This window comes from Heptranchias perlo, chromosome 1 (assembly GCF_035084215.1).
Source record: "Heptranchias perlo isolate sHepPer1 chromosome 1, sHepPer1.hap1, whole genome shotgun sequence".
NCBI classification, from domain to species: Eukaryota; Metazoa; Chordata; class Chondrichthyes; order Hexanchiformes; family Hexanchidae; genus Heptranchias; species Heptranchias perlo.
The window spans coordinates 107715255-107743217 of NC_090325.1; the positions used below are offsets into that span (position 1 = coordinate 107715255).

At 43.6% G+C, this 27963-nt stretch overlaps 1 protein-coding gene across 1 annotated transcript; it reads right to left on the reverse strand.

Moving 5' to 3' along the window:
- Positions 1-240: 240 nt before the first annotated feature.
- Positions 241-27831, reverse strand: med28 (mediator complex subunit 28). Its single transcript, XM_067989412.1, has 4 exons — positions 27619-27831; positions 20976-21042; positions 13656-13768; positions 241-529 (listed from the first exon to the last, which is right to left on the reverse strand). The coding sequence occupies exons 1-4, from the start codon at positions 27796-27798 to the stop codon at positions 332-334; spliced, it is 558 nt and encodes a 185-aa protein (XP_067845513.1). The 5' UTR covers positions 27799-27831; the 3' UTR covers positions 241-331.
- Positions 27832-27963: the final 132 nt, after the last annotated feature.

The following is a 27963-nucleotide window of genomic DNA, read 5'->3' on the forward strand; positions in this document are numbered from 1 at the left end:
TTGCCACAAAAATCTAGTATTTTGTACACAAAGTTTTATTATATATAAATCATATCAACAATATAATTATACAAAGTTTTCTCATACTGAGAATAGCTGATCTGAAGATGCATGTATCAGTAATTTATAACTTGCAATCCCAAAGAAAATAATTGCAAAGTGATTTAGTCACTGTACATGTATACTTGGTATCTACTTTCATTCAAGAGATTAACTGGAACTGATTTTCTTTTGGTGGGGGGGGGGGGGGGGGGGGGGAGGGGGGTTGAACAGTTAAAATGAAACTTCCAGATATCTTGGTCTATGTGTATAATTCATATGTGTATAATGTTCACGTTTGCTTTAGTGGAGCTGGGATATTTGCAGATGCTTGTTCAAGATAGGCCAAAGGTCCTTGAGCTAGGTCCGCTGATTTTTTGGGCTGCACGTTAATATCTTCCAAGACTTGTTGCCAGTGGCGCAGCTTGCTTAGGTGCTTCTGGATCAAGGCCTCCTTTCTCTGTAGCTCATTTTTCAATTCTGAAACATCCTGTAAAACAATATAAATATATATATTTTAAGAACCTTTTCAAAAAAAGGAATGTAATGCTTACATTCTAAAAAGTCAAAATTTGGTCACGAATTTATAGTTGATAAAATGTACATTAAGGCAAAAGTTTCCAAAGAACAGTTGGGCAGTGAGTGCAAAGCAGTGGAACAGGCATTCCCCATGACACTCTCATGCAGCTCGTAATTGCTAAGTCAATAGTAGCACTGGCAAATGTGTAGGTCTCCCCTTTGGGCAGGGATACTGGGTACGGTAGCATAGTGGTTATGTTACTTGGCTAGTAATCCAGAGGCCTGGACTAAAATCCAGAGTCATGAGCTCAAATCCCGCCACGGCAGCTGGCGAATTTAAATTCAATTAATTAATTAAATTCAATTAATTAAATAAAAATCTGGAATTAAAATACTAGTATCAGTGATGATGGCCATGAAACTACCAGATTGTCGTAAAAACCCATCTGGTTCACTAATGTCCTTTAGGGAAGGAAACCTGCCGTCCTTACCCAGTCTGGCCTATATGTGACTCCAGACCCACAGCAATGTGGTTGATTCTTAATTGCCCTCTGAAATGGCCTAGCAAGCCACACAGTTGTAAAATCTCGCTACGAAAAGTCATAATAAGAATAAAACCGGACGGACCACCCGGCATCGGACCACTAGGCACCGGACACGACAACGGCAAAACACCAAGCCCAGTCGACCCTGCAAGGTCCTCCTTACTAACATCTGGGGACTTGTGCCAAAATTGGGAGAGCTGTCCCACAGACGAGTAAAGCAACAGCCTGACATAGCCATACTCACAGAATCATATTTTCAGCCAACGTCCCAGACTCTTCCATCACCATCCCTGGGTATGTCCTGTCCCACCGGCAGGACAGACCCACCAGAGGTGGCGGTACAGTGATATACAGTCAGGAGGGAGTGGCCCTGGGAGTCCTCAACATTGACTCTGGACCCCATGAAATCTCATGGCATCAGGTCAAACATGGGCAAGGAAACCTCCTGCTGATTACCACCTACCGTCCTCCCTCAGCTGATGAATCAGTCCTCCTCCATGTTGAGCACCACTTGGAGGAAGCACTGAGGGTAGCAAGGGCACAAAATGTACTCTGGGTGGGGGACTTCAATGTCCATCACCAAGAGTGGCTCGGTAGCACCACTACTGACCGAGCTGGCCGAGTCCTGAAGGACATAGCTGCTAGACTGGGCCTGCGGCAGGTGGTGAGCGAACCAACACGAGGGAAAAACTTACTTGACCTTGTCCTCACCAATCTCCCTGTCGCAAATGCATCTGTCCATGCCAGTATTGGTAGGAGTGACCACCGCACAGTCCTCGTGGAGATGAAGTCCCGTCTTCGCACTGAGGACACCATCCAACGTGTTGTGTGGCACTACCACCGTGCTAAATGGGATAGATTCAGAACGGATCTAGCAGCTCAAAATTGGGCATCCATGAGGCGCTGTGGGCCATCAGCAGCAGCAGAATTGTATTCCACCACAATCTGTAACCTCATGGCCCGGCATATTCCTCACTCTACCATTACCAACAAGCCAGGGGATCAACCCTGGTTCAATGAGGAGTGTAGAAGAGCATGCCAGGAGCAGCACCAGGCGTACCTAAAAATGAGGTACCAACCTGGTGAAGCTACAACTCAGGACTACATGCATGCTAAACAGCGGAAGCAACATGCTATAGACAGAGCTAAGCGATTCCACAACCAATGGATCAGATCAAAGCTCTGCAGTCCTGCCACATCTAGTCGTGAATGGTGGAGGACAATTAAACAACTAACGGGAGGAGGAGGCTCTGCAAACATCCCCATTCTCAATGATGGCGGAGTCCAGCACGTGAGTGCAAAAGACAAGGCTGAAGCGTTTGCAACCATCTTCAGCCAGAAGTGCCGAGTGGATGATCCATCTCAGCCTCCTCCCGATATCCCCACCATCACGGAAGCCAGTCTTCGGCCAATTCGATTCACTCCACGTGATATCAAGAAACGGCTGAGTGCACTGGATACAGCAAAGGCTATGGGCCCCGACAACATCCCAGCTGTAGTGCTGAAGACTTGTGCTCCAGAACTAGCTGCACCTCAAGCCAAGCTGTTCCAGTACAGCTACAACACTGGCATCTACCCGACAATGTGGAAAATTGCCCAGGTATGTCCTGTCCACAAAAAGCAGGACAAATCCAATCCGGCCAATTACCGCCCCATCAGTCTACTCTCAATCATCAGCAAAGTGATGGAAGGTGTCGTCGACAGTGCTATCAAGCGGCACTTACTCACCAATAACCTGCTCACCGATGCTCAGTTTGGTTTCCGCCAGGACCACTCGGCTCCAGACCTCATTACAGCCTTGGTCCAAACATGGACAAAAGAGCTGAATTCCAGAGGTGAGGTGAGAGTGACTGCCCTTGACATCAAGGCAGCATTTGACCGAGTGTGGCACCAAGGAGCCCTAGTAAAATTGAAGTCCATGGGAATCAGGGGGAAAACTCTCCAGTGGCTGGAGTCATACCTGGCACAAAGGAAGATGGTAGTGGTTGTTGGAGGCCAATCATCTCAGCCCCAGGACATTGCTGCAGGAGTTCCTCAGGGCAGTGTCCTAGGCCCAGATATCTTCAGCTGCTTCATCAATGACCTTCCCTCCATCATAAGGTCAGAAATGGGGATGTTCGCTGATGACTGCACAGTGTTCAGTTCCATTCGCAACCCCTCAAATAATGAAGCAGTCCGAGCCTGCATGCAGCAAGACCTGGACAACATCCAGGCTTGGGCTCATAAGTGGCAAGTAACATTCGCGCCAGATAAGTGCCAGGCAATGACCATCTCCAACAAGAGAAAGTCTAACCACCTCCCCTTGACATTCAACGGCATTACCATCGCCGAATCCCCCACCATCAACATCCTGGGGGTCACCATTGACCAGAAACTGAACTGGACCAGCCATATAAATACTGTGGCTACGAGAGCAGGTCAGAGGCTGGGTGTTCTGCGGCAAGTGACTCACCTCCTGACTCCCCAAAGCCTTTCCACCATCTACAAGGCACAAGTCAGGAGTGTGATGGAATACTCTCCACTTGCCTGGATGAGTGCAGCTCCAACAACACTCAAGAAGCTCGACACCATCCAAGATAAAGCAGCCCGCTTGATTGGCACCCCATCCATCACCCTAAACATTCACTCCCTTCACCACCGGCGCACAGTGGCTGCAGTGTGTACCATCCACAGGATGCACTGCAGCAACTCGCCAAGGCTTCTTCGACAGCACCTCCCAAACCCGCGACCTCTACCACCTAGAAGGACAAGAGCAGCAGGCACATGGGAACAATACCAACTGCACGTTACCCTCCAAGTCACACACCACCCCGACTTGGAAATATATCGCCGTTCCTTCATCGTCGCTGGGTCAAAATCCTGGAACTCCCTTCCTAACAGCACTGTGGGAGAACCGTCACCACACGGACTGCAGCGGTTCAAGGCGGCGGCTCACCACCACCTTCTCGAGGGCAATTAGGGATGGGCAATAAATGCTGGCCTCGCCAGCGACGCCCACATCCCGTGAACAAAAAAAAAAAAAAAATGGGTGATATCAGAAACAAGGAGAGAAAACACAGGGCAATAATACAATAAACAAGGGGTGTCCAAACTATGATGTGGAAGCTCTCACGATCTGACCCCTGAAGCACTGCTATCTACAACAGTCAACTGGGTTCCAAAGACCATAGCCATCACACTTTTCTCAACCTGTGTATGGTCACTCCGCCGGTCTGCCACACATTTTCTCTCCTCCAGAATTTGAAGTACTCTGTTGCCTGGAGAACCACAGTAACGATGAAGCAGAATTTGGACTCCAGGATTGATTAACGTGTCACGATAACTATACATTGAACTCAGGCAGAAAACTGAAAATGCAGAAACTCGTTAGGAACAAAATCATAAGAACCTATTGCTAAAATAGATAAGAAATCCAAGGGAAAGTCTGCAGCTAATGTTGAAATGGAAGTGATTTTATTTCTGGCCACCAGCACAGACTTGAGGGCACAGTTCAGGCCAATAAATCTATTAGTACATATATGTTCAATTTTTCCAATAATTGATTTAGCATTTCCAAATCAGAGTTTTGTTACTTTTTTAATTCCTACAACAAAAACAGCGATATAATGTTATCATAAAACAAATATATTAATTAGGGAGCCCATTAGAGGTCCTGTCAAGAATGCAACAATAAGTATGATATCCATCACCAGACCCCACCCCCCAACCATTGTTTTTCCAACTGCAGAAGGTGGAAATCCTGATTGCAATTGTTCTGCATCAAAAGTCCATGTATTATAGTGTAGCTGTTTAACTTTGGCCTGAAGACTCCATGGTACACACATAAGTGGCTCACAAACATAAAAAATGTTGACTCCCTTGCAGTTGATAAATTGTAAGATGTCAGGACCAATGACATAGGGAAGGGGTCCTGCTAAGGGAATATCAGAAGTTAGGAAGTAAATTAAAAAACAGTACCTCACGGGTGGTAATCTCAGGATTTCTACCGGAGCCATGTGCTAATTGACACAGGGATAAACAGATCAGGAAGGTGACTGCGTGGCTTAAAAACTAGTGTGGGAAAGAGGTGTTAGATTATGCAGGTGTGTTAAAAGTGTACTAAATATCAAAGAATTGGTTTATATACTGTATATATCAAACTGTAACCACAGGCTGTATAAATCTTAAGCCTGCGACTGGTGCTGTCCCTTAAGAGACTTGCAGGCACCCAGCATATTAATGAGGGAACATTATGTCATCCCCTCTTAACAGGGTGGGATGTCCTGCCATTGTCTCATGCCATTTAACATCATCAACATATTGATGAGGGAACATTATGCCATCTCCTCTTGACGAGGGTAAGGGCTTAGCCGTCGTCTCAGCTCCCATTATCTGAGCTGGGGACGGGTAGTCTGCTGACCACAGGACCTCCTGCTAAGCAGTGTACAAAGACACAGCTCAAGCAAGGGTTCTTTGCTGGGGATCCCTCAAGAAGCAGCAGACTAGTTGTTAAGGCGGACAGAGTAGCAGGAGCCTAACGTCCGTGTAGAAAGAAGAAGTCTGCAAAAGGCAGGATCCGCGGGATCCAAGAGGGTGGGGCCGTGAGTACCGCGAGAGGCCAAGGCGTGAGCCAGGCCCAGAGTGGAAGCGGGTAATATACCTCCAGTTTCCATTCTGTAAACCGCTGCTTAAATACAGTGTGTGTTAAGCTGTTCTTCATAATAAAGTACGTGCCACCGTAACCAATTGGGGTCGACTCGAATCTTTTGGAACTCGGAAGTGAGTTGTGGAGCAGAGGCTCCCTAAGACCGTATATATATTCTCAATTAAGGGGTTCCATGGAACACTGGCATCAGTACTGGGACAGGAAGGAGCCGTATTGCTGAGATGGGGTCCGCCTGAACCAGAATGGGACCGGTGTCCTAACGGAAAGGATAAATGGGGCTGCGGATAGGACTTTAAACCAGTAAGACGGGGGGGGGGGCAGGAATCTGGTAAAATAACATAAGTCTGAAGATAAAAGAAATAGGAGATGAGAGTAAAAGTCAGACCAAGGTAAAGAATAAGGGTAACAAATGGTCAGGGAACAGATACAGTTATAGAACATGAGTATAAAACGACTGTTCAAAATAAAGAGAGTGGAACAATTAATAATAAATTTAATTGCCTGTACAGCAATGTGCATAGCATCCGAAATAAAATGGGGGAACTGGAGGCAATAATTCACAGCGAGGAGCCGGGTGCAGTAAGGATAACTGAAACATGGCTTAATAAAGAACAAGACTGTCAGTTAAATATTGCAGAATATAACATATTTACAACAACTTGCATTTATATAGCGCCTTTTACGTAGTAAAACGTCCCATGGCGCTTCTGAGGACAATTATGAAACAAAATTTGACACCGAGCCAAATAAGGAGATATTAGGACAGGCAAAGAGGTAGGTTTTAAGGAGCGTCTTAAAAGGAGAGAGAAGTAGAGAGGTTTAGAGAAGGAATTTCAGAGCTTAGGGCCTGGGCAGCTGAAGGCAAGGCTGCCAATGGTGGAGCCATTAAAATCGGGGACGCGCAGCAGACAAGAATTCGAGGATAGGGAAGAAGTGGGGGTGGGGTAGCTGTCCTAATTAGAGACAACATAATGGCAATAGAAAAAATATCTTAAGTAATATTAAGATAGGAACAGAATCCATGTGGATTGAGACAAAGGATAAGAAGGGATCGATTACGTGAATAGGTATATTCTACAGACCACCTAACAGTGGAGGGGAAGCGAAGGATGAAATATGTAGGCATTTCTATGAAATGAGTAAAAAACACTGAATAATAATCATGGGAGATTTCAATTACACCCCCAAATAAACTAGCAAGAGGTTGGGAAAGGGAAATGGAGATTTTACAGTGTGTATTGGCCACCTTTCTTACCCATTATGTGAGAAGCCCAGCAAGAGAGGAATCACTGCTGGATCTAGTAATGGGAAATGAACCAGAGCAGATAAGAGAAGTAAGCATTGGGAAACATCCAGGCAATAGCAATCATAACATAATAAGGTTTAAAATATTGATTGAGAAAGATATAAATAAGGCAAAGACCAAAGTAATGGATTGGAAAAAAGCTAATTTTTTTTTTAAAAGGTTGAGGATGGAAATAGGGGCGATTATCTGTCAACATTTCTTTCCAGTTTAAGAGAGAGAACTGAGAATCCCTACGTGGTCAGTTTTTGGTAAAATATTAAAATGCCTACGTGGCAAAGAAGCAGAATGCAAAATGGTTAGAAAGGGTTAATTAATTAGTAACTGAGATTGATACAGGTGGCCTGGCCCTCCTGCTGGGCCATATGTTTGCTTAGTCAGCAGGCCTGCATTGTCTTATCAATGATAATTGTAAACAATTTTACAACACCAAGTTATAGTCCAGCAATTTTATTTTAAATTCACAAGCTTTCGGAGGCTACCTCCTTCCTCAGGTGAACGATGTGGAAATGAGGAAGGAGGTAGCCTCCGAAAGCTTGTGAATTTAAAATAAAATTGCTGGACTATAACTTGGTGTTGTAAAATTGTTTACAATTGTCAACCCCAGTCCATCACCGGCATCTCCACATTATCAATGATAGGTCTTTGATGTGATTCAAGGACTGGTCTGAATGTCTCCATGTTTATGGCAGATCAATATAGGTAACGAGCTTAGTCAAAGTTGAAAGACATTCCAGGTTGGGAGATAAGGAACAGAAGGAACAGGGAAGAACATTCCAAGTTGGAAGGTGAGGAAGTATCCCATTTGATGTCTAACAGCAACATGGTCAGCACATGGATTATCTATGATTGGCCGGAAATAATGTAACCCCGCATGGCAACCTGTGCCCGGCTTATGATTGGTGTTGACTCTTGTGTTAATGATGTTCCAACCCCTATCGATCTGTATAAAGGTATGAGTTTTTGTCTTTGTCTTTGTCTCCTTATTCTGTTAGAATCGTTCGGATTCTCTCAGGAATCTGAATTGAAGCTACAGACTAAGATCTGCTATTAAAGTTGTGTTGAACTTTACGGTGTACTCGAATCAGTTCTTGCTGAACCAGACTGAGGGGAAAGAATCCGGTTCGTCAAAACAGCAGTCGGAAATATTTAAAACGTTAATCAATAGAATTTAGGAGAAATATATTCCTCTAAAAAAACAGGAACAAACTACCCAATAATGAAACACCATGGATGAATAAAGAGATAAGGATAAAATTGAAACTAAAGAAACTGGCATACTCTAAGTACACAGTCAGTAAAGGAGAGGATGACAAAAAGGGAAGACGAAGAAGTTAGGAAAGAAGTCAAAAGACAATTAGGAAAGCAAACAGGAACTACAAAATTAAATTATCAATGAATATAAAACAAAATAGTAAGTAAAGTATTCTACAGACACATAAATAACAAAATAAAAATCAGGATAGGGCCACTAAGGGATGCACAAGATAAACTCACAGGTAATGACAGTGAAATGGCAGAAATGTTGAATAGGTACTTTGTCTTAGTATTTCCAGGGAGACTAACAAGGTGGGCATGATATTAGAAGAAGAGATCAAAAAAGATATAAAGACATTCAAGAAAGAAAGAGGGAAGATAATTGATAAACTAAACAAACTTAAGAGAGAATAAGGCCCCTGGTCCGGATAGATTATATCCATGCATATTAAAAATTTAGGGAAGATATAACAGAGGCACTATTGCATAGATATATAAAAATTCATTAGAAAAGGGAATAGTGCCAGAGGACTGGCAGACAGCTATTCCTATATTTAAAAAGGGAGCTAGAACAAGTCCAAGGAACTATAGACCAGTTAGCTTAACGTCGGTGATAGGAAAGATAATGAAATCTTTACTCAAAGGTGTAATAGAAAAATATCTAGAAAACAAAAATATAATAAAGAGTAGTCAGCATGGATTTCAAAAGGGAAAGTCATTCTTGACCAACCTTAATGAATTATTTTAAGAAGTAACAAAGAGTCGACAAGGGTAATGCAGTAGATGTAATATAACTGGATTTCCAAAAGGCCTACGAAAAGGTACCGTATTGTAGACTCATGACTGAGGTCAGAGCATGTGGAGTTAAGGAACAGGTAGCAAGCTGGCTACAAAACAGAAAACAGAGAGTAGGTGTTAAGGATAGCTACTCAGACTGGCAAAAGGTAGGAAGTGGTGTTCTACAGGGATCACTGTTGTTCACAATTTGCATTAATGATTTGGACTCTGGAATCAGGGATACAATTTCAAAATTTGAGGACGACACCAAAATGGGGGGAGTAGTAAACACGAAGGAAGAATGCGACAAAATACGGGAAGACATTAATAAACTTGCAGAATGGGTGTGTAAATGGCAAACGAATTTCAATATAGATAAGTGTGAGGTGGTGCATTTTGGTAGGAAGAATAAAGAGGCCACATACTGCTTGGATAATAAGAGTCTAAATGGGGTAGAAGAGCACAGGGATCTAGGGGTACAGATACACAAATCACTAAAAGTAGCGACTCAGGTTAATAAGGTCATAAAATAAGCAAACCATGCACTGGGGTTCATTTCTAGAGGGATAGAATTGAAAAGCAGAGAAGTTATGTTGAACTTGTATAGAACCTTGGTTAGACCACACTTGGAGTACTGTGCACAGTTCTGGTCTCCATTTTATAAAAAGGATATAAAGGCATAGGAGAAGGTGCAAAGAAATTCACAAAGATGATACCAGAACTGAGAGAATATCCTTATCGGAAAAGGCTGAACAGGCTGGGACTCTTCTCTGTAGAAGAGAAGGCTTAGGGGTGACCTGATAGAGGTCTTTAAGATAATGAAAGGGTTTGGAAGAGTAGACATAAAGAAAATGTTTCCACTAGTGGGGGGTGTTCAAAACTGACGGTCATAAATATAAGATAGTCACTAATAAATCCAATAGGGAATTCAGGAGAAACTTTACCCAAAGAGTGGTAAGAATATGGAATGCGCTACCACAAGGAGTAGTTGAGGCAAATAGCAAAAACTAGATAAGCACTTGAGGGAGAAAGGGATAGAAGGATATGCTGATAGGGTTAAATGAATAGGGGTGGGAGGAGGCTTGTGTGGAGCATAAACGCTGACATAGAAAAGTTGAACTGAATGGCCTGTTTCTATGCTGTAGACTCTAGGTAACTATGTAAAGGTTGTGGTGAATTCAATTATTGTTTTGAAATGGTCTCAATTTCAGGTGGTTAATTTTCTAACTTAAGGGATTCAAAAAGAGTAAAACATGGGAGGCTCCAAAGCACTGATTTTTCAACATGGAGACATATTCAAATCTCACTCTAGAGCTATCTACAATTTCCCCAAAAGAGGAACAATTTGTCCATTTTACTCAAGGTTATCAGAAGATGGTGGGAGATGAAGTAGGATTGAAAGAAAAAAGTGGCAAAGGAGGAGGAGTTCTCCCCCAACACACACTCTTCATACATGGCTCCAGAGTTGGCCAAAGAGTTGTTTCCAAGGGGATGGCTGGGGGAGGGGAGTATTGTCTAATAGAATTTAAAGTATTTCTAATTTCCAAAAGAAAAAAATTTACACACTCTCACTTCACATTTTCAGCTTTAGTCAAGTAAGTTATACCCAAAAGATAGGCTCAGACATTTAGAAACAAAAATATCAACTAAATGGGAGAATAATGTATTGAACACAAAACTCATTTCATGAAGGTGACTGCATAACGAACAAGTATATTATGCAGGATTCCAGTTTGCGCTGGATTTGAGTAAATTTATCTCATAGCAGTAGTAGTTGTAGGAGGTTTTTTTTTGCATAGGTGGTACTATAAAGTAATATTAAGGTTGCAAACATAGCAAGCAGGAGTCTTGCAAATGTCAACTGTAAAACGGTCATTTGCATGGTGTGAGTGTTGCGGATGATTGCTGTAGTGCTAGCTGGGCATCCACTGTGTTGGCTGGGACACGTGGCTATTGCACATTTTTCTCAATAGCTTATGTATCAGAAGTAAGTAATATCAGGTGTACTTTCAAATTTATCAATTATAATTCATACTTTGTATCAGTGGATTTAAATAAACATGATGAATTTGCTAAAATGCCATCTTTTAAACCAAGTTAATAAATTTAATAAAGTAAAAAGAAAAGATGTGCATTGCAGCATTAGTACTTGGTACACTAATTTTCCATAGCAGTTTTCTAAATCTCTGGATATTTGTATCACATAACTGAGAGATTGGTGATCTGTCTGGTTTTTGAAATCATGAAAGACTGTATATTTTAATATTTCTTTATGGAATTTGGTACCTCGCAGCCAGTTCCATTTGTTTACTGGTTGCCGGAAACAGATTGTGTGTGATTGTGTCTCTGAAACACACTTATGTCTCATGTTTTAATATCACTTTTGGTGGTGGGGGTGGGGGGAGGAGAGGTGAGGGGAGATTAATGCACTTTGTCTAGGTGGTCTATCTAACAAAGGGTTAATTGCTACTCTTTGCAAATTCAAGTGTGACCTTATATGCACAATATCTGGTAGAGAGTGTAGCTATAGGGTTGAACAGTACGCCCTTGCTAGAGGAGGTTTACCAGGATGATACCAGGGATAAGGGACTTCAGTTATGTGGAGAGATTGGAGAAGCTGGGATTATTCTCCTTAGAGCAGAGAAGGTTAAGGGGAGATTTAATAGAGGTATTCAAAATTATGAGGGGTTTTGATGGAGCAAATAGGGAGAAACCGTTTCCTTTGGCAAGGTCCAAGAAACCATCAATTCAGTTTGATAGTCTGCTAATTAGAACTGACATAAATCCTCTCATGACTTCAGATAACAAAACAATAATCACTGTAGGTTACGTGGCTAACTCTATAACCTACAATTCAGGTTAAAAGTAAAAATGAAACAGCAGCAAAAGGTTAATCACAGTAGACACCATAAATTCAATACTTAACTACAATTCACAGTTTCAAAAACAAGGAACAATACAACACTTCACTAACTCTCCTAAAAACCCACAGGATGTGTCTGTAATACAAGGCTTATCTAAGAGGTTGAATTCCTCACAGCCTTCACGTGCTCACCTTTACACTGGCTTCCTGTACAGTCACTAAACAGGAAGAGCTGGCGAGCAGACATTACCTTTGGGGTTATAACTCTGCTGGCCCTTCGATTTCAGAAGATCAAAGGGTGGCCAATATTTTCAAAAAGACTATCAAACTGAATTGATGGTTTCTTGGACCTTGGCAAAGGAAACTCTTTCTCCCGATTTGCTTTATCAAAACCCCTCATTATTTTGACAAATCTATTAAGAGTTTTTTGAGGATGTAACTAGCAAGGTAGATAAAGGGGAACCAATGGATGTAGTAAATTTGGATTTTCAAAAGGCATTCGATAAGGTGCCACATGAAAAGATTGTTACACAAGATAAGGGCTCATTGGGGTTGGGGATAATAGATTAGCATGGATAGAGCATTGGTTAACGGACAGAAAACAAAGAGTAGGAATAAACGGGTCATTTTCAGGTTGGCAGGCAATAACTAGTGGGGTGCCCTAAGGATCATGGCTCGGGCCTCAGCTATTTACAATCTATATTAATGACTTAGATGAAGGGATCGAGTGTAATGTATGCAAGTTTGCTGATGATACAAAGCTAAGTGGGAAAGCAAGCTGTGAGGAGGACACAAAGAGACTGCAAAGGGATATAGACAGGTTAAATGAGTGGGCAAGAAGGTGGCAGATGGAGTATAATGTGAGGTTATTCACTGGTGGGAAGAATAGAAATACATAATTTTTTTTTAAATGGGGAGAAGGGCAGATGGTATGTTGGCCTTTATTGCAAGGGGGTTGGAGTACAAGAGCAAGGAAGTCTTGCTACAATTGCAAGGAAGTCTTGTCACAATTGTATAGGGCCTTAGTGAGACCACACCTGGAGTACACTGTACAGTTTTGGTCTCCTTATCTAAGGAAGGATATATTTCCCTTAAAGGTGGTGCAATGATGGTTCATTAAATTGATTCCTGGGTTGAGAGGGTTGTCCCATGAGAAGAGATGGAGTAAAATGGACTTACACTCTCTGGAGTTTAGAAGAATGAGAGGTGATCTCATTGAAACATAAGATTTTCAGGAGGGTTGACAGGGTAGATGCTGAGAGGCTGTTTCCTGTTGCTCAAGAGTCTAGAACTAGGGGGCATAGTCTCAGGATAAGAGGTCGGCCATTTAAGACTGAGATGAGGAGGAATTTCTTCACTCAGACGGTTGTGAATCTTTGGAATTCTCTAACCCAGAGGGCTGTGGATGCTTAATCGTTGAATATATTCAAGACCGAGATGGATAGATTTTTGAAATCTAAGGGAATCAAGGGATATGGGGATTGGGCGGGAAAGTGGAGTTGAGGTGAGGTCGAAGATCAGCCATGATCTTATTGAATGGTGGAGCTGCCTCGAGGGGCCGTACGGCCTACTCCTGCTCCTATTTCTTATGTTTCTTATCTTAGTAATAGAATACCCATTATTCAATGCCCAATTAATTCCCTCTCGACAGCTTATGCGGAAAGGGGAAACAAAAATATGAAACCACAGAAAATAAACTTTCTTCACCTCTTTTATGACTTGTTCGGGTTTTTGTACAGCAAGCTGTAGTCTCTTCTGAAGAAAGAAACACTCCGTTTGTCTGGCGACATCCAAAAACTTTTGGATGCATTGCTCCACACCTGTTGCAAAATAATTAACATATTCATAGAAAAAAATCCATTTTGTTTGGATTCAAATTACTATAACTTCCAAATACATCTAAATGTGCATCAACAGTAGAACTAAATAAAGTTAAGTGAAAAACAGCATAGGATGCTAATAAGGTAAACTTTCTAATAATTTATAGTTATCTTTGAGGCTCACGCTCTCTTTGCTAGTTGTCCTGAACAGATAATCTGTTCCATGTGCCTCCATTCAAGTCCTGTCCAGCCGTGATATGTCGACTAAGCTAGGATCCATTGCTGTTTCCTGTTCTTTTCTTGCTCGAGGAAAAGATGACAAGGAACTGCTACTAGAAACCAAGCTTCCATGCAGCAAGGAGAAGGGCTAAATTAAAACAGAACTGGTTCTTTAGCTTATTCCCCACCCCCCACCCCACCCCTCTTGTGGGAAGTGTCTGTCTTCCACTCAGTAACTGCCCATAGTCCCACAATTATGAATCTGGAGCACAATTAATGGATAATCACAGATGCAGACCAACATTCTATCACTCTGTGACAAAGCAGGCTACAGCGTTCCTGAGAATGGCTCGAGACAAAATGTTTGCAACACTAAACATGAGGATTTTAAATTAGATCAATCAAAATTACATTAGGTCCGAGATCAGAGAAGACATGTGTAATTTCAAATTATGTCCAAGTAAATATCAAACTACAGTTTTTATAACAAAAATTTACATAAACAAAGATTAATTATGTTTTTAGTCAGACCTATAACAATCAGACTCAATATAAAAACTGAAAAGAAAAGGGAACAGTCAAAGATAAAAGATACTAAACCAGGGAAAAAGAAAACAAATTTCAACTAGATAAAAAGGGAACTAGACAAGATAAACCGTAAAACAAAACTGCCAGATAAGGCAGTGGACAACAGGTAACTTTTGAACAGATGATTAGGGTACAGATTTGATATATTCTCACAAACAATAGAAAGAAGAAAGAACTTGCATTGATATAGCACCCTTCACAACCTCAAGAGTCCCAATGTGCTTTACAGCCAATGTAGTCCTTCTGAAGTGTAGGTACTGTACTAATGTAGAGGGAAATAGGGAAGCTAATTTGCACACAGCAAAGTCCCAAAAACAATAATAAGATAAATGACCAGATATACAGTTTTTTTGAAGTGATGTTGATTGAGGGATGTATATTGGCCAGGATATCAGGAGCACTTCCCTGATCTTCTCTGAATGGTGCCATGGGATCTTGGTTTAACGTCTCATCTGAAAAAGCAAATAATCTAGACCAACAATTCAGTGCGGAACTGAGCACCTTCAACAACAGAGCAGCATTCCCTCATTAAGCTTAGATTACATGCTCTATTGTACGAATGTCTGGAGTGAGCTTGAACCCATGACCTCTGACTCAGAGGTGAGAATGCTACCACTGAGCCAAGGCTGTCATCAATCTGAGAAAAGTTCCAGTTCTTTGAAGAGAAGAGAAATATGACAAATCTTTTTTTTTAAATTTGTTCATGGGATGTGGGCGAGGCCAGCATTTATTGCCCATCCCAAATTGCCCTTGAGAAGGTGGTGGTGAGCCGCCTTCTTGAACTGCTGCAGTCCGTGTGAAGGTACTTCCACAGTGCTGTTAGGGAGTTCCAGGATTTTGACCCAACGACGACGAAGGAACGGCGATATATTTCCAAGTCGGGATGGTGTGAGACTTGGAGGGGAACGTGCAGGTGGTGTTGTTCCCATGTGCCGGCTGCTCTTGTCCTTCTAGGTGGTAGAGGTCGCGGGTTTGGGAGATGCTATCGAAGAAGCCTTGGCGAGTTGCTGCAGTGCATCGTGTAGCTGGTACACACTGCAGCCACTGTGCGCCAGTGGTGAAGGGAGTGAATGAGTGAATGGGGTTCCAATCAAGCGGGCTGCTTTGTCCTGGATGGTGTCGAGCTTCACGAGTGTTGTTGGAGCTGCACTCATCCAGACAAGTGGAGAGTATTCCAAGCACTCCTGACTTGTGCCTTGTAGATGGTGGAAAGGCTTTGGGGAGTCAGGAGGTAAGTCACTCACCACAGAATACCCAGCTTCTGACCTGCTCTTGTAGCCACAGTATTTATACGGCTGGTCCAGTTAAGTTTCTGGTCAATGGTGACCCCAAGGATGTTGATGGTGGGAGATTCGACGATGGTAATGCCGTTGAACGTCAAGGGGAGGTGGTTAGACCCTCTCTTGTTGGAGATGGTCATTGCCTGGCTCTTGTCTGGCGCGAATGTTACTTGCCACTTATCAGCTCAAGCCTGGATGTTGTCCAGGTCTTGCTGCATGCGGGCATGGACTGCTTCATTATCTGAGGGGTTGCAAATGGAACTGAACACTGTGCAATCATCAGCGAACATCCCCATTTCTGACCTTATGATGGAGGGAAGGTCATTGATGAAGCAGCTGAAGATGGTTGGGCCGAGGACACTGCCCTGAGGAACTCCTGCAGCAATGTCCTGGGGCTGAGATGATTGGCCTCCAACAACCACTACCATCTTCCTTTATGCTAGGTACGACTCCAGCCACTGGAGAGTTTTCCCCCCGATTCCCATTGACTTCAATTTTACTAGGGCTCCTTGGTGCCACACTCGGTCAAATGCTGCCTTGATGTCAAGGGCACTCACTCTCACCTCACCTCTGGAATTCAGCTCTTTTTTGTTTGGACCAAGGCTGTAATGAGGTCTGGAGCAGAGTGGTCCTGGCGGAACCCAAACTGAGCATCAGTGAGCAGGTTATTGGTGAGTACGTGCTGCTTGATAGCACTGTCGGCGACACCTTCCATTACTTTTATGATGATTGAGAGCAGATTGATGGGGGCGGTAATTGGCCAAGTTGGATTTGTCCTGCTGTTTGTGGACAGGACATGCCTGGGCAATTTTCCACATTGTCGGGTAGATGCCAATGTTGTAGCTGTACTGGAACAGCTTGGCTAGAGGCGCAGCTACTTCTGGAGCACAAGTCTTCAGCACTACAGCCGGGATGTTGTCGGGGCCCATAGCCTTTGCTGTATCCAGTGCACTCAGCCGTTTCTTGATATCACGTGGAGTGAATCGAATTGGCTGAAGACTGGCTTCTGCGATGGTGGGGATATCGGGAGGAGGCCGAGATGGATCATCCACTTGGCACTTCTGGCTGAAGATGGTTGCAAACGCTTCGGCCTTGTCGTTTGCACTCACGTGCTGGACTCCGCCATCATTGAGGATGAGGATGTTTACAGAGCCTCCTCTTGTCGTTAGTTGTTTAATTGTCCACCACCATTCACGACTGGATGTGGCAGGACAGCAGAGCTTTGATCTGATCCATTGATTGTGGAATCGCTTAGCTCTGTCTATAGCAGGTTGCTTCCGCTGTTTAGCATGCATGTAGTCCTGAGTTGCAGCTTCACCAGGTTGGCAACTCATTTTTAGGTACGCCTGGTGCTGCTCCTGGCATGCTCTTCTACACTCCTCATTGAACCAGGGTTGATCCCCTGGCTTGTTGGTAATGATAGAGTGAGGAATATGCCGGGTCATGAGGTTACAGATTGTGCTGGAATACAATTCTGCTGCTGCTGATGGCCCACAGCGCCTCATGGATGCCCAGTTTTGAGCTGCTAGATCTGTTCTGAATCTATCCCTTTTAGCACGGTGATAGTGCCACACAACACGTTGGATGAGTGTCCTCAGTGCGAAGGCGGGACTTCATCTCCACGAGGACTGTGTGGTGGTCACTCCTACCAATACTATCATGGACAGATGCATTTGTGTCAGGTAGATTGGCGAGGACGTGGTCAAGTAAGTTTTTCCCTCGTGTTGGTTTGCTCACCAATTGCCGCAGGCCCGGTCTGGCAGCGCTGTCCTTCAGGACTCGGCCAGCTCGGTCAGTAGTGGTGCTACCGAGCCACTCTTGGTGATGGACATTGAAGTCCCCCACCCAGAGTACATTTTGTGCCCTTGCTACCCTCAGTGCTTCCTCCAAGTGGTGCTCAACATGGAGGGTGGTAGGTGGTAATCAGCAGGAGGTTTCCTTGGCCATGTTTGACCTGATGCCATGAGATTTCATGGGGTCCAGAGTCAATGTTGGGGACTCCCAGGCCCACTCCCTCCTTACTGTATATCACTGTACCGCCACCTCTGGTCGGTCTGTCCTGCTGGTGGGACAGGACATACCCAGGGATGGTGATGGAAGAGTCTCGGATGTTGGCTGAAAGGTATGATTCTGAGAGTATGGCTATGTCAGGCTGTTGCTTGACTAGTCTGTGGGACAGCTCTCCCAATTTTGGCTCAAGTCCCCAGATGTTAGTGAGGAGGGCTTTGCAGGGTCAACTGGGCTTCGTTTGCCTTTGTCGTGTCTGGTGCCTAGTGGTCCGATGCCGGGTGGTCCGTCCGGTTTTATTCTCATTATGACCTTTTTTCAGCAAGATTATACAACTGAGTGGCTTGCTAGGCCTTTTCAAGGGCAATTGCTGTGGGTCTGGAGTCACATTTAGGCCAGACCAGGTAAGGATGGCAGGTTTCCTTCCCTAAAGGACATTGGTGAAGCAGATGGGTTTTTACGACAATCCGGTAGTTTCGTGGCCACCATTACTGATACTAGTCTTGTAATTCCAGATATTTTTATTTAATTAATTGAATTAATTAAATCTACAGCATGTAATACAAAAAAAAAGCCGAGTACAGAAAAGGAAGCAGAAAGGAACACTAGCAGAGACCAAAGGGAAATAGTAAAGGGTTTTATAAATATGTTAGTGAAAGAATGGTTAAAGAAAGTGTAGGGCTAATAAGAGGTGAAAAAGGATAACTTCTCCTGGAGGTGAAGGCATGAGAGAAATATTAAATGAGTACTTTGTCTTGGTTTTTACAAAAAGAGTGCAACAGAGGGAATGAAAAGATACAAGAGGAGGAGGTGGAGCAATTGAATAGGATAACTATTGGTATGGAAGTAGCACTGAAAAAGCTGGGGCCAAAGTGGAAGAAGCACTGGGTCTTGATGGCAGAATGCTGAGGTAAGTCAGAGAGAAAATAGCAGAGGCCCTGACCACAATCTTTTGAACATTTTTGGAGATGGAAAGACTGGGTGGGGGTTGTCAATGCAACACCTCTGTTTAAAAATGGAGAAAGGAATAAACTGGATAACTATAAGTCAGTCTGCCTAACAGCAATAGTGGGTAAGCACCTAGGGCCATAATATGGGATTAAAGTAATACTCACTTAGAAAGACATGGGTTTAATTAATATCAACCAACACAGATGAGTATAAGACAAGTCGTGTCTCACAAATTTAATAAAGTTCTTTGAGGAAATAATTGATAAAGAAAATGTCGTGAATATTCAATAAGGTGCTGCAAGGTAAGCTTGTTGATAAAATTACGGTTTCAGATAAACAAATCTTTAAAAGTGTCTAAGGAATGAGTCAATCAGAATGATTTGAAGTCTGCTAATGTTATACTGCTATTGGTTTTTCTTTATATTGTAGTAACAGTAACCTTTAGCTTTTGCCTGTGAAGTCAGGAAGTATAAGTCAATTTAAATGCAGTGACTACTGAACTGTTGAATTAAGACTGACCTTGAAGCAATGGTCAGTTTAGACAATAAATCTGATTAAAAGACATTCCAGTGACTAAATAGAGGCAGAGAAGCTTCCTTTGTTCATTCGTTAGAAGGCCTTGAAGATAAGTACCTGCCTGAGAAAGAAAACTGGGGAGTTGTACCAGTCTACAGAAAAATAACTCATTAAAACTAAAGTTATTGATAAGGGACAAGCTCATTAAAATTATTGAGTTGTATTAGGTAATGCTATGAAACATGCAAATTGTCATGTAGAAGAGGTAAGGAAAAAAAGGTATAAAAAGTGGCTGTTGGAACAGATACTTTAGAATTCAATTAAGGTCTGATCAATCTGAAAAACCGAGCTCGGAATTGTAACATGTTTGAATTCTCCGGCTAAAACTCACAAGGTTTAGCCATAAGTGCTACCGTCAAGTATATGTTTACTTATTGTATGCTTAATAAATCAGTGACATCTGACTTTTAATGTTGCAAACCCTATTATTTTGAGGAGTAAATTATAAGCAGGACACCCCTCCTCTATCAAGTGTAAGGACAGTTGATAGAGATGTAAAAATATGAATGGCATCCTAGGTTTTATAAACATAGATATGGAGTACAAAAACAAAGAGGTAATGCTAAATCTGTACAAATCATTAGTTAGGCCACAGTGAGAATATTGGGAGTAATTTTCAATTTTGTCACCAGCATGGTAACCTGGGGATGTGATTTCATATTGCATGTCATATCACCCTTTGCCAAACATCAGGCTACTGTTGCCATCATATACTTCAGCCACATTAATAATCATCAAAAAGTAGATGTTGGCCCCTGCATTATATGATTCTGAATAGCATATTCAGCATTATATATGCAAATGTGTTATTTAAGGTAATTCTTACAATAGTTCACTAGTTAATTTCTGGGATGAGAAGGTTGTCCTATGAGGGAAGATTGAGCCTATACTCTCTGGAGTTTAGAAGAATAAGAGGTGATCTCATTGAAACATAAGATTCAGAGGGGGCTTGACAGGGTAGATGCTGAGAGGGTGTTTCCCCTGGCTGGAGAGTCTAGAACTAGGGGACATAGGCTCAGGGTAAGGGGGTAGACATTTAGGACTGAGATGAGGAGGAATTTCTTCACTCAGAGGGTTGTGAATATTTGGAATTCTCTACCCCAGAGGGCTGTGGGTGCTCACTCGTTGAGTATATTCAAAACGGAGATCAATAGATTTTTGGACTCTAAGGGAATCAAGGGATATGGGGATCGGGCGGGAAGATGAATTTGAGGTCGAAGTGAACGTGATCTTAGTGAATGGCGGAGCAGGCTTGAGGGGTCGTATGGCCTACTCCTGCTCCTTTTTCTTATGGCTCATGCCACCTTCATAACAATGCAAAAGTGCTTTGAAAAATATTCCTTCCAGAATGTAACATTATAAAGAGTTTTTCATAATCAATCCAACTGCTGTATCTCAGGTTTGAATACAAGTTACTTTTTAAAATATGTCTTGATTCAAGCACAGAAGTTAACACATGAACCTTAAAATATGCAAAGTAATGCCCATGAAGTGCATAGAAAGTCTGATTTTGTTAACTAACTAAAAGATACACGTTGTGCAAACCTATTTTAGATCACCACATCCATTCTTCCAGGGAGTCTCACCTGTTCGAATTTCTTCTTGATCAGTACCATTCACATAGTCTTGACTGACCAGTGATGCAAAGCATGCCTGCAAGAAATTCACAATTAATGCTTCCAATTTTCCAACATTTAGTCAACAGAAACAAATCTAGTGTAAGGGTACCTTTATATCCAATCACAATTGCAGTCATCAGATCCAAGGACTCTCTGGAAGTCAAGCAACAAAAGGTGTTGGGAAAATATTTGTGAAATAGGTTATTGCTGGAGAAAGCTGAACACGTCAGCAGAAGGGAGGTCATTTAATAGATATGTTAGAACAGTAGCCAGCGGACACTCAGAAGTGTGACAAAATCTGGACGAGTAAAGAAGCAGCTGGAATCAACAAGGAGTAGTTCCAGGTGGAGGGTTTATATCCATACGTACTCCATAGCCTAGACCTCAAGCAGAAAGCAAACAAAGCTGGCAGAAAACAGGGCACATACAAGGAAATCAGAGCTAAGATAACAAAAAAATAGCATAGTACTATCACATAGAATTTTATAGTACAAAAACAGGCCATTCAGCCCAACAGGTCTACGCCAGTGTTTAAGCTCCACACGAGCCTTACTTCATCTCACCCTATCATCACATCCTTCTATTCCTTTCTCCATCATGCACTTATCTAGCTTCCCCTTAAATACATCTTTGCTATTCGCCTCAACCACTTCATACGGTAGCGAGTTCCACATTCTCACCATTCTCTGAGTAAAGAAGTTTTCACTGAATTCTTTATTGGATTTATTAGCGACTATTTTATATTCATGGTCCCTAGTTTTGGACTCCCTCACAAGTGGAAATATCTTCTCTACGTCTACCCTATCAAACCACTTCTTATTTTGAAGACCTCTATTAGGTCACCTCTCAGCCTTCTCTTTTCCAGAGAAAAGACCCCAGCCTGTTCAGTCTTTACTGATAGTTGTATCCTCTCAGTTCTGGTATCATCCACGTAAATCTTTTTTGCACTTTCTCCAGTGCTTCTATATCGTCCTTGAAATTTGGAGACAGAACTGTGCATAGTGCTCCAAGTGTACCCCAACCAAGGTTCTATATAAGTTTAACATAATTTCTCTGCTTTTGAATTCCAATTCCCCTGGAAATGAACCCCAGTGCTTTGTTTGCACTTTTTATGGCTTTGTTAATCTGCGTTGCTACTTTTAATGATTTGTGGATCTGTACCCCTAGATCCCTTTGCGCCTCTACTCCATTTAGACTCTTATTTTTCAAGGAGTAGATGGCCTCATTATTCCTCCTACCAAAATGCACCAGCTCACTTATCTATATTGAAATTAATTTGTCATTTACACACCCATTCTGCAAGTTTGTTAATGTCTTCTTGTAGTCTGTTGCAGTCTTCCTCGGTATTAACTATACCCCCCAATTTGGTGTCATCCACAAATTTTAATATTGCATTTCCGATTCCCGAATGAGAGGATAAAAAGCAGGTACCAAGGGAAATAAAAGCAAATGGAGCTGGTACAAGGGACAAGCAAGAGCTGAATAAAGAGACTAAGTTTCACTAAAGGCTTTATTAAAATTTAAATCTTGTACTAGGATCTGTAAACAACAAATTATATTATTTCTCATTCTTTTATGCATCAACATTGGAATGTGCCCAAAATGGATTTAATGTATTATTTAAAAGGAATTGGGCACCTCATACATTAAGTGTCTAAGTCTTTAGTTAGGATTCATATCCCATGAGACTGCTACCAAGTTCTACCCTGCTAACGATAGCTAGCTTTAAAACGGAGTAAGAAATATTCAAGGAGGTGTTAACTCAAAAAGTTCATGCGATCACCACTGACCAGAAACTGAACTGGACCAGCCATATCAACACGTGGCTACAAAGGTAGGGCAGAGACTGGGTGCTCTGCAACGTGGCTCACTTCCTGATCCCTCAAAACCTCTCCACCATCTACAAAGCACAAGGCAGGAGTGTGATGGAATACTCACCATGCACCTGGATGGCTGCATCACAACATTCAAGACGCTCAACACCATCCAAGACACAGCAGTCGGCTTAACCGGTGCCCCTGCCACTGTACTCAAAACCACCCTTCCATACCGGTATATTGTGACCGCAGTATGTACAATCTACTGGATGAATTGCAGCAACTCACCAAGGTTATTTGGACAGCACCTCCCCCCACCCCGACCTTCACCATCGAGAAAGACAAGAGTGGCAATGTCACAGGAACACTGTCAACTCAGATGATCCTGACTATATACTGCCATTCCTTCATTGTCGTTAGTTAGGTAATTCCAGAATTTTGACCTAATACTGTCATAGCAGCATCAGCACCATAAGGACTCCACTGGTTCAAGAAGGCTCACCACCACTTTCACAGGGCAATAAATGTGGCAATGCCAGTGTCACCTGCAACACCTGATCAAATATAAAACATACACAAAAAATTAAAACAACTGGAAGTCCCTTAATTTAGGACCTGTATTTTCTACAAAGAAAGAACAACTATTGATTACTAAAAAACCTTTCAAGTTGCAAGATTTTGGGGGAAAGAAATACAAAAGAGGTAATTCAAGGTAATTTACTAAAATTGCTGTTGTCCAGCTTCAAAGTTCAAAATACATCATTCCCTCTTCTAAAATTTACAATGTGATCCAGACACCTTCAGTACTGCACAACATCAGCCTACATTATGCATTTATGTCCTGTGGTGGGGCTCAAACTCACAACTTTGTGTCTCGGATGCAAGAGAGCTATTAACTGAGCCAAGCTGACATCAACGTGTCCAGTACCTTCCCCGGACCGATACCGTCCCCTGACCCCGCTCCGTACCCAGTTCCTTCCCCTGACACCCCCGAGATTGGAATATGCACCATGTACCCCATACTAAATCAATAACCACTACATACGTTAGAGTCAACGACTGCGACGTACCGAATACTCAATGAACGCCCACAATGCAACCCCCATGCAAAGGTTCAATTAGTGCCCGCTGAATATCGACCTAATCAAAGTACAATCAATGTATGGTACATACCTCCTAACTTAGATGCAATCAACACCCAGCACCCCCATTCAGCCCAGCGCATCTGTGAAAGTGATTACTGATTCTCTTCCACTACTTTTCAGACAGCAGGTGCTGGTCATGGTTCTCTTTCAGAACCTAACAAACATCTCTAAAAAGTTTCTGTTGCCTCTAACTTTGTTCTTTTGGTGGTGATCTTAAATTTATGACCTCTAGTTACCAACTAACCAACAAATGGCAGATTTTCTTCACCTATTTTATCAAAGTTCTATAATTTTGAATACTTAAATGAGTTCCACACTTAACCTTCTCTATTTGAATGAAAAGAGCCGCAGTTATTAGTGATAAAAGCAGAAAAGACTGGAAATAATCAGGTCAGGCAGCATTTGCGGCAGCAGTGGAGAGAGAAACAGAGTTAACGCTTCAGGTTGATTACTTCTTCCAGTTGAGAAAGGATTAAGATTTAACAGATTTTAAGCAAGTACAGAGCAAGGGAAAGGAGGAAAGAAAAAAAGAGAAGGTCTGTGATAGCGTGGAAGGCAGGAGCAATTAAATGGCAAAAGGAATGATGGTGCAAGGCAAGGAGGGTGGTAATGGGGCAAATAAAGAAACAAAAAGATGGGACAAGAGGAGCTGTAAATGGCAATAGCAGAACCTGCTGTCTGAAAAAATGGGGGCAGTGGTTATGATCTGAAGTTACTGAAATCAATGTCAAGTCCAGAAGGTTGCAAAGTGCCTAATCGAAAGATAAGGTGCTGTTCCGAGTTATTATTTTTTTTATTCGTTCATGGGATGTGGGCGTCGCTGGCAAGGCCGGCATTTATTGCCCAACCCTAATTGCCCTTGAGAAGGTGGTGGTGAGCCGCCTTCTTGAACCGCTGCAGTCCGTGTGGTGACGGTTTTCCCACAGTGCTGTTAGGAAGGGAATTCCAGGATTTTGACCCAGCGACGATGAAGGAACGGCGATATATTTCCAAGTCGGGATGGCGTGTGACTTGGAGGGGAACGTGTAGGTGGTGTTGTTCCCATGTGCCTGCTGCTCTTGTCCTTTTAAGTGGTAGAGGTTGCAGGTTTGGGAGATGCTGTCGAAGAAGCCTTGGCAAGTTGCTGCAGTGCATCCTGTGAACGGTACACACTGCAGCCACTGTGCGCCGGTGGTGAAGGGAGTGAAAGTTTAGGGTGGTGGATGGGGTGCCAATCAAACAGGCTGCTTTATCCTGGATGGTGTCGAGCTTCTTGAGTGTTGTTGGAGCTGCACTCATCCAGGCAACTGGAGAGTATTCTATCACACTCCTGACTTGTGCCTTGTAGATGGCGGAAAGGCTTTGGGGAATCAGGAGGCGAGTCACTCGCCGCAGAACACTCAGCTTCTGACCTGCTCTGGTAGCCACAGTATTTATGTGGCTAGTCCAGTTAAGTTTCTGGTCAATGGTGACCCCCAGGATGTTGATAGTGGGGGATTCGGTGATGGTAATGCCGTTGAATGTCAAGGGGAGGTGGTTAGACTCTCTCTTGTTGGAGATGGTCATTGCCTGGCACTTGTCTGGCGTGAATGTTACTTGCCACTTATCAGCCCAAGCCTGGATGTTGTCCAGGTCTTGCTGCATGCGGGCTTGGACTGCTTCATTATTTGAGGGGTTGTGAATGGAACTGAACACTGCAATCATCAGCGAACATCCCCATTTCTGACCTTATGATGGAGGGAAGGTCATTGATGAAGCAGCTGAAGATGGTTGGGCCTAGGACACTGCCCTGAGGAACTCCTGCAGCAATGTCCTGGGGCTGGGATGATTGGCCTCCAACAACCACTACCATCTTCCTTTGTGCCAGGTATGACTCCAGCCACTGGAGAGTTTTCCCCGATTCCCACTGACTTCAATTTTACTAGGGCTCCTTGGTGCCACACTCGGTCAAATGCTGCCTTGATGTTAAGGGCACTCACTCTCACCTCACCTCTGGAATTCAGCTCTTTTGTCCATGTTTGGACCAAGGCTGTAATGAGGTCTGGAGCCGAATGGTCCTGGCGGAACCCAAACTTAGCATCGGTGAGCAGGTTATTGGTGAGTAAGTGCCGCTTGATAGCACTGTCAACAACACCTTCCATCACTTTGCTGATGATTGAGAGTAGACTGATGGGGCAGTAATTGGCCAAGTTGGATTTGTCCTGCTTTTTGTGGACAGGACATACCTGGACAATTTTCCACATTGTCGGGTAGATGCTAATGTTGTAGCTGTACTGGAACAGCTTGGCTAGAGGCGCAGCTACTTCTGGAGCACAAGTCTTCAGCACTACAGCCGGGATGTTGTCAGGGCCCATAGCCTTAACTGTATCCAGTGCACTCAGCCGTTTCTTGATATCACGTGGAGTGAATCGAATTGGCTGAAGACTGGCTTCTGCGATGGTGGGGATATTGGGAGGAGGCCGAGATGGATCATCCACTCGGCACTTCTGGCTGAAGATGGTTGCAAATGCTTCAGCCTTGTCGTTTGCACTCACGTGCTGGACTCCGCCATCATTGAGGATGGGGATGTTTACAGAGCCTCCTCCTTCCGTTAGTTGTTTAATTGTCCACCACCATTCACGACTGGATGTGGCAGGACAGCAGAGCTTTGATCTGATCCATTGATTGTGGAATCGCTTAGCTCTGTCTATAGCAGGTTGCTTCCGCTGTTTAGCATGCATGTAGTCCTGAGTTGTAGCTTCACCAGGTTGGTACCTCATTTTTAGGTACGCCTGGTGCTGCTCCTGGCATGCTCTTCTACACTCCTCATTGAACCAGGGTTGATCCCCTGGCTTGTTGGTAATGGTATAGTGAGGAATATGCCAGGTCATGAGGTTACAGATTGTGCTGGAATACAATTCTGCTGCTGCTGATGGCCCACAGCGCCTCATGGATGCCCAGTTTTGAGCTGCTAGATCTGTTCTGAATCTGTCCCATCTAGCACGGTGATAGTGCCACACAACACATTGGATGGTGTCCTCAGTGCGAAGACGGGACTTCATCTCCACGAGGAATGTGCGGTGGTCACTCCTACCAATACAGTCACGGACAGATGCATTTGCGACAGGTAGATTGGTGAGGACGAGGTCAAGTAAGTTTTTCCCTCGTGTTGGTTCGCTCACCACCTGCCGCAGGCCCAGTCTGGCAGCTATGTCCTTCAGAACTTGGCCAGCTCGGCCAGTAGTGGTGCTACCGAGCCACTCTTGGTCATGGACATTAAAGTCCCCCACCTAGAGTACATTCTGTGCCCTTGCTACCCTCAGTGCTTCCTCCAAGTGGTGCTCAACATGGAGGAGGACTGATTCATCAGCTGAGGGAGGACGGTAGTTGGTAATCAACAGGAGGTTTCCTTGTCCATGTTTGACCTGATGCCATGAGATTTCATGGGGTCCAGAGTCAATGTTGAGGACTCCCAGGACCACTCCCTCCTGACTGTATTAGTGATTCTTCAATATCTAAAGCCCTTATTCCTGATATAATAGTTAGTGAATCTCTTCATTTCACGGCCTTGATATCCTTCCTAAATTATGTGCCCAAAATTGTGTGCCCTCCTCCTCCTCTTCGTCTTCTTCTCTGACCCCAGGAGCTTCCCCCCCACCGACCCCGCTATCACTCAGGTGCCACCTTTACCTCAAATGAAGCCTCGAGCTCGTCCACCAGGGTGCTGGGAGGCCGTGGCGGGGCTGCGGTGAGACCGGCCCCAGTGGGTGCAGGGGGTCCGGGCCCAGGTCCGGGTCCAGGCCCGGGCCCAGCCCCGGGAAGCGGATTCTGCGGCGGATGCGAGAACATTCCAGGGAGAGAAGCGGCCATCTTGCGTTGGCCTCACTGCGCGTGCGCGCCCCAGACTGCTGCGCGCGGCGCCGCTGCAGCGCCCGTTGGCGGTTGGACGGGATGAAGATCCATCAACCTTAAAGATAATGACACAGCGTGCAAGTATCATCACTATAAGTTCCGATTTGATTTATATTATTGCAC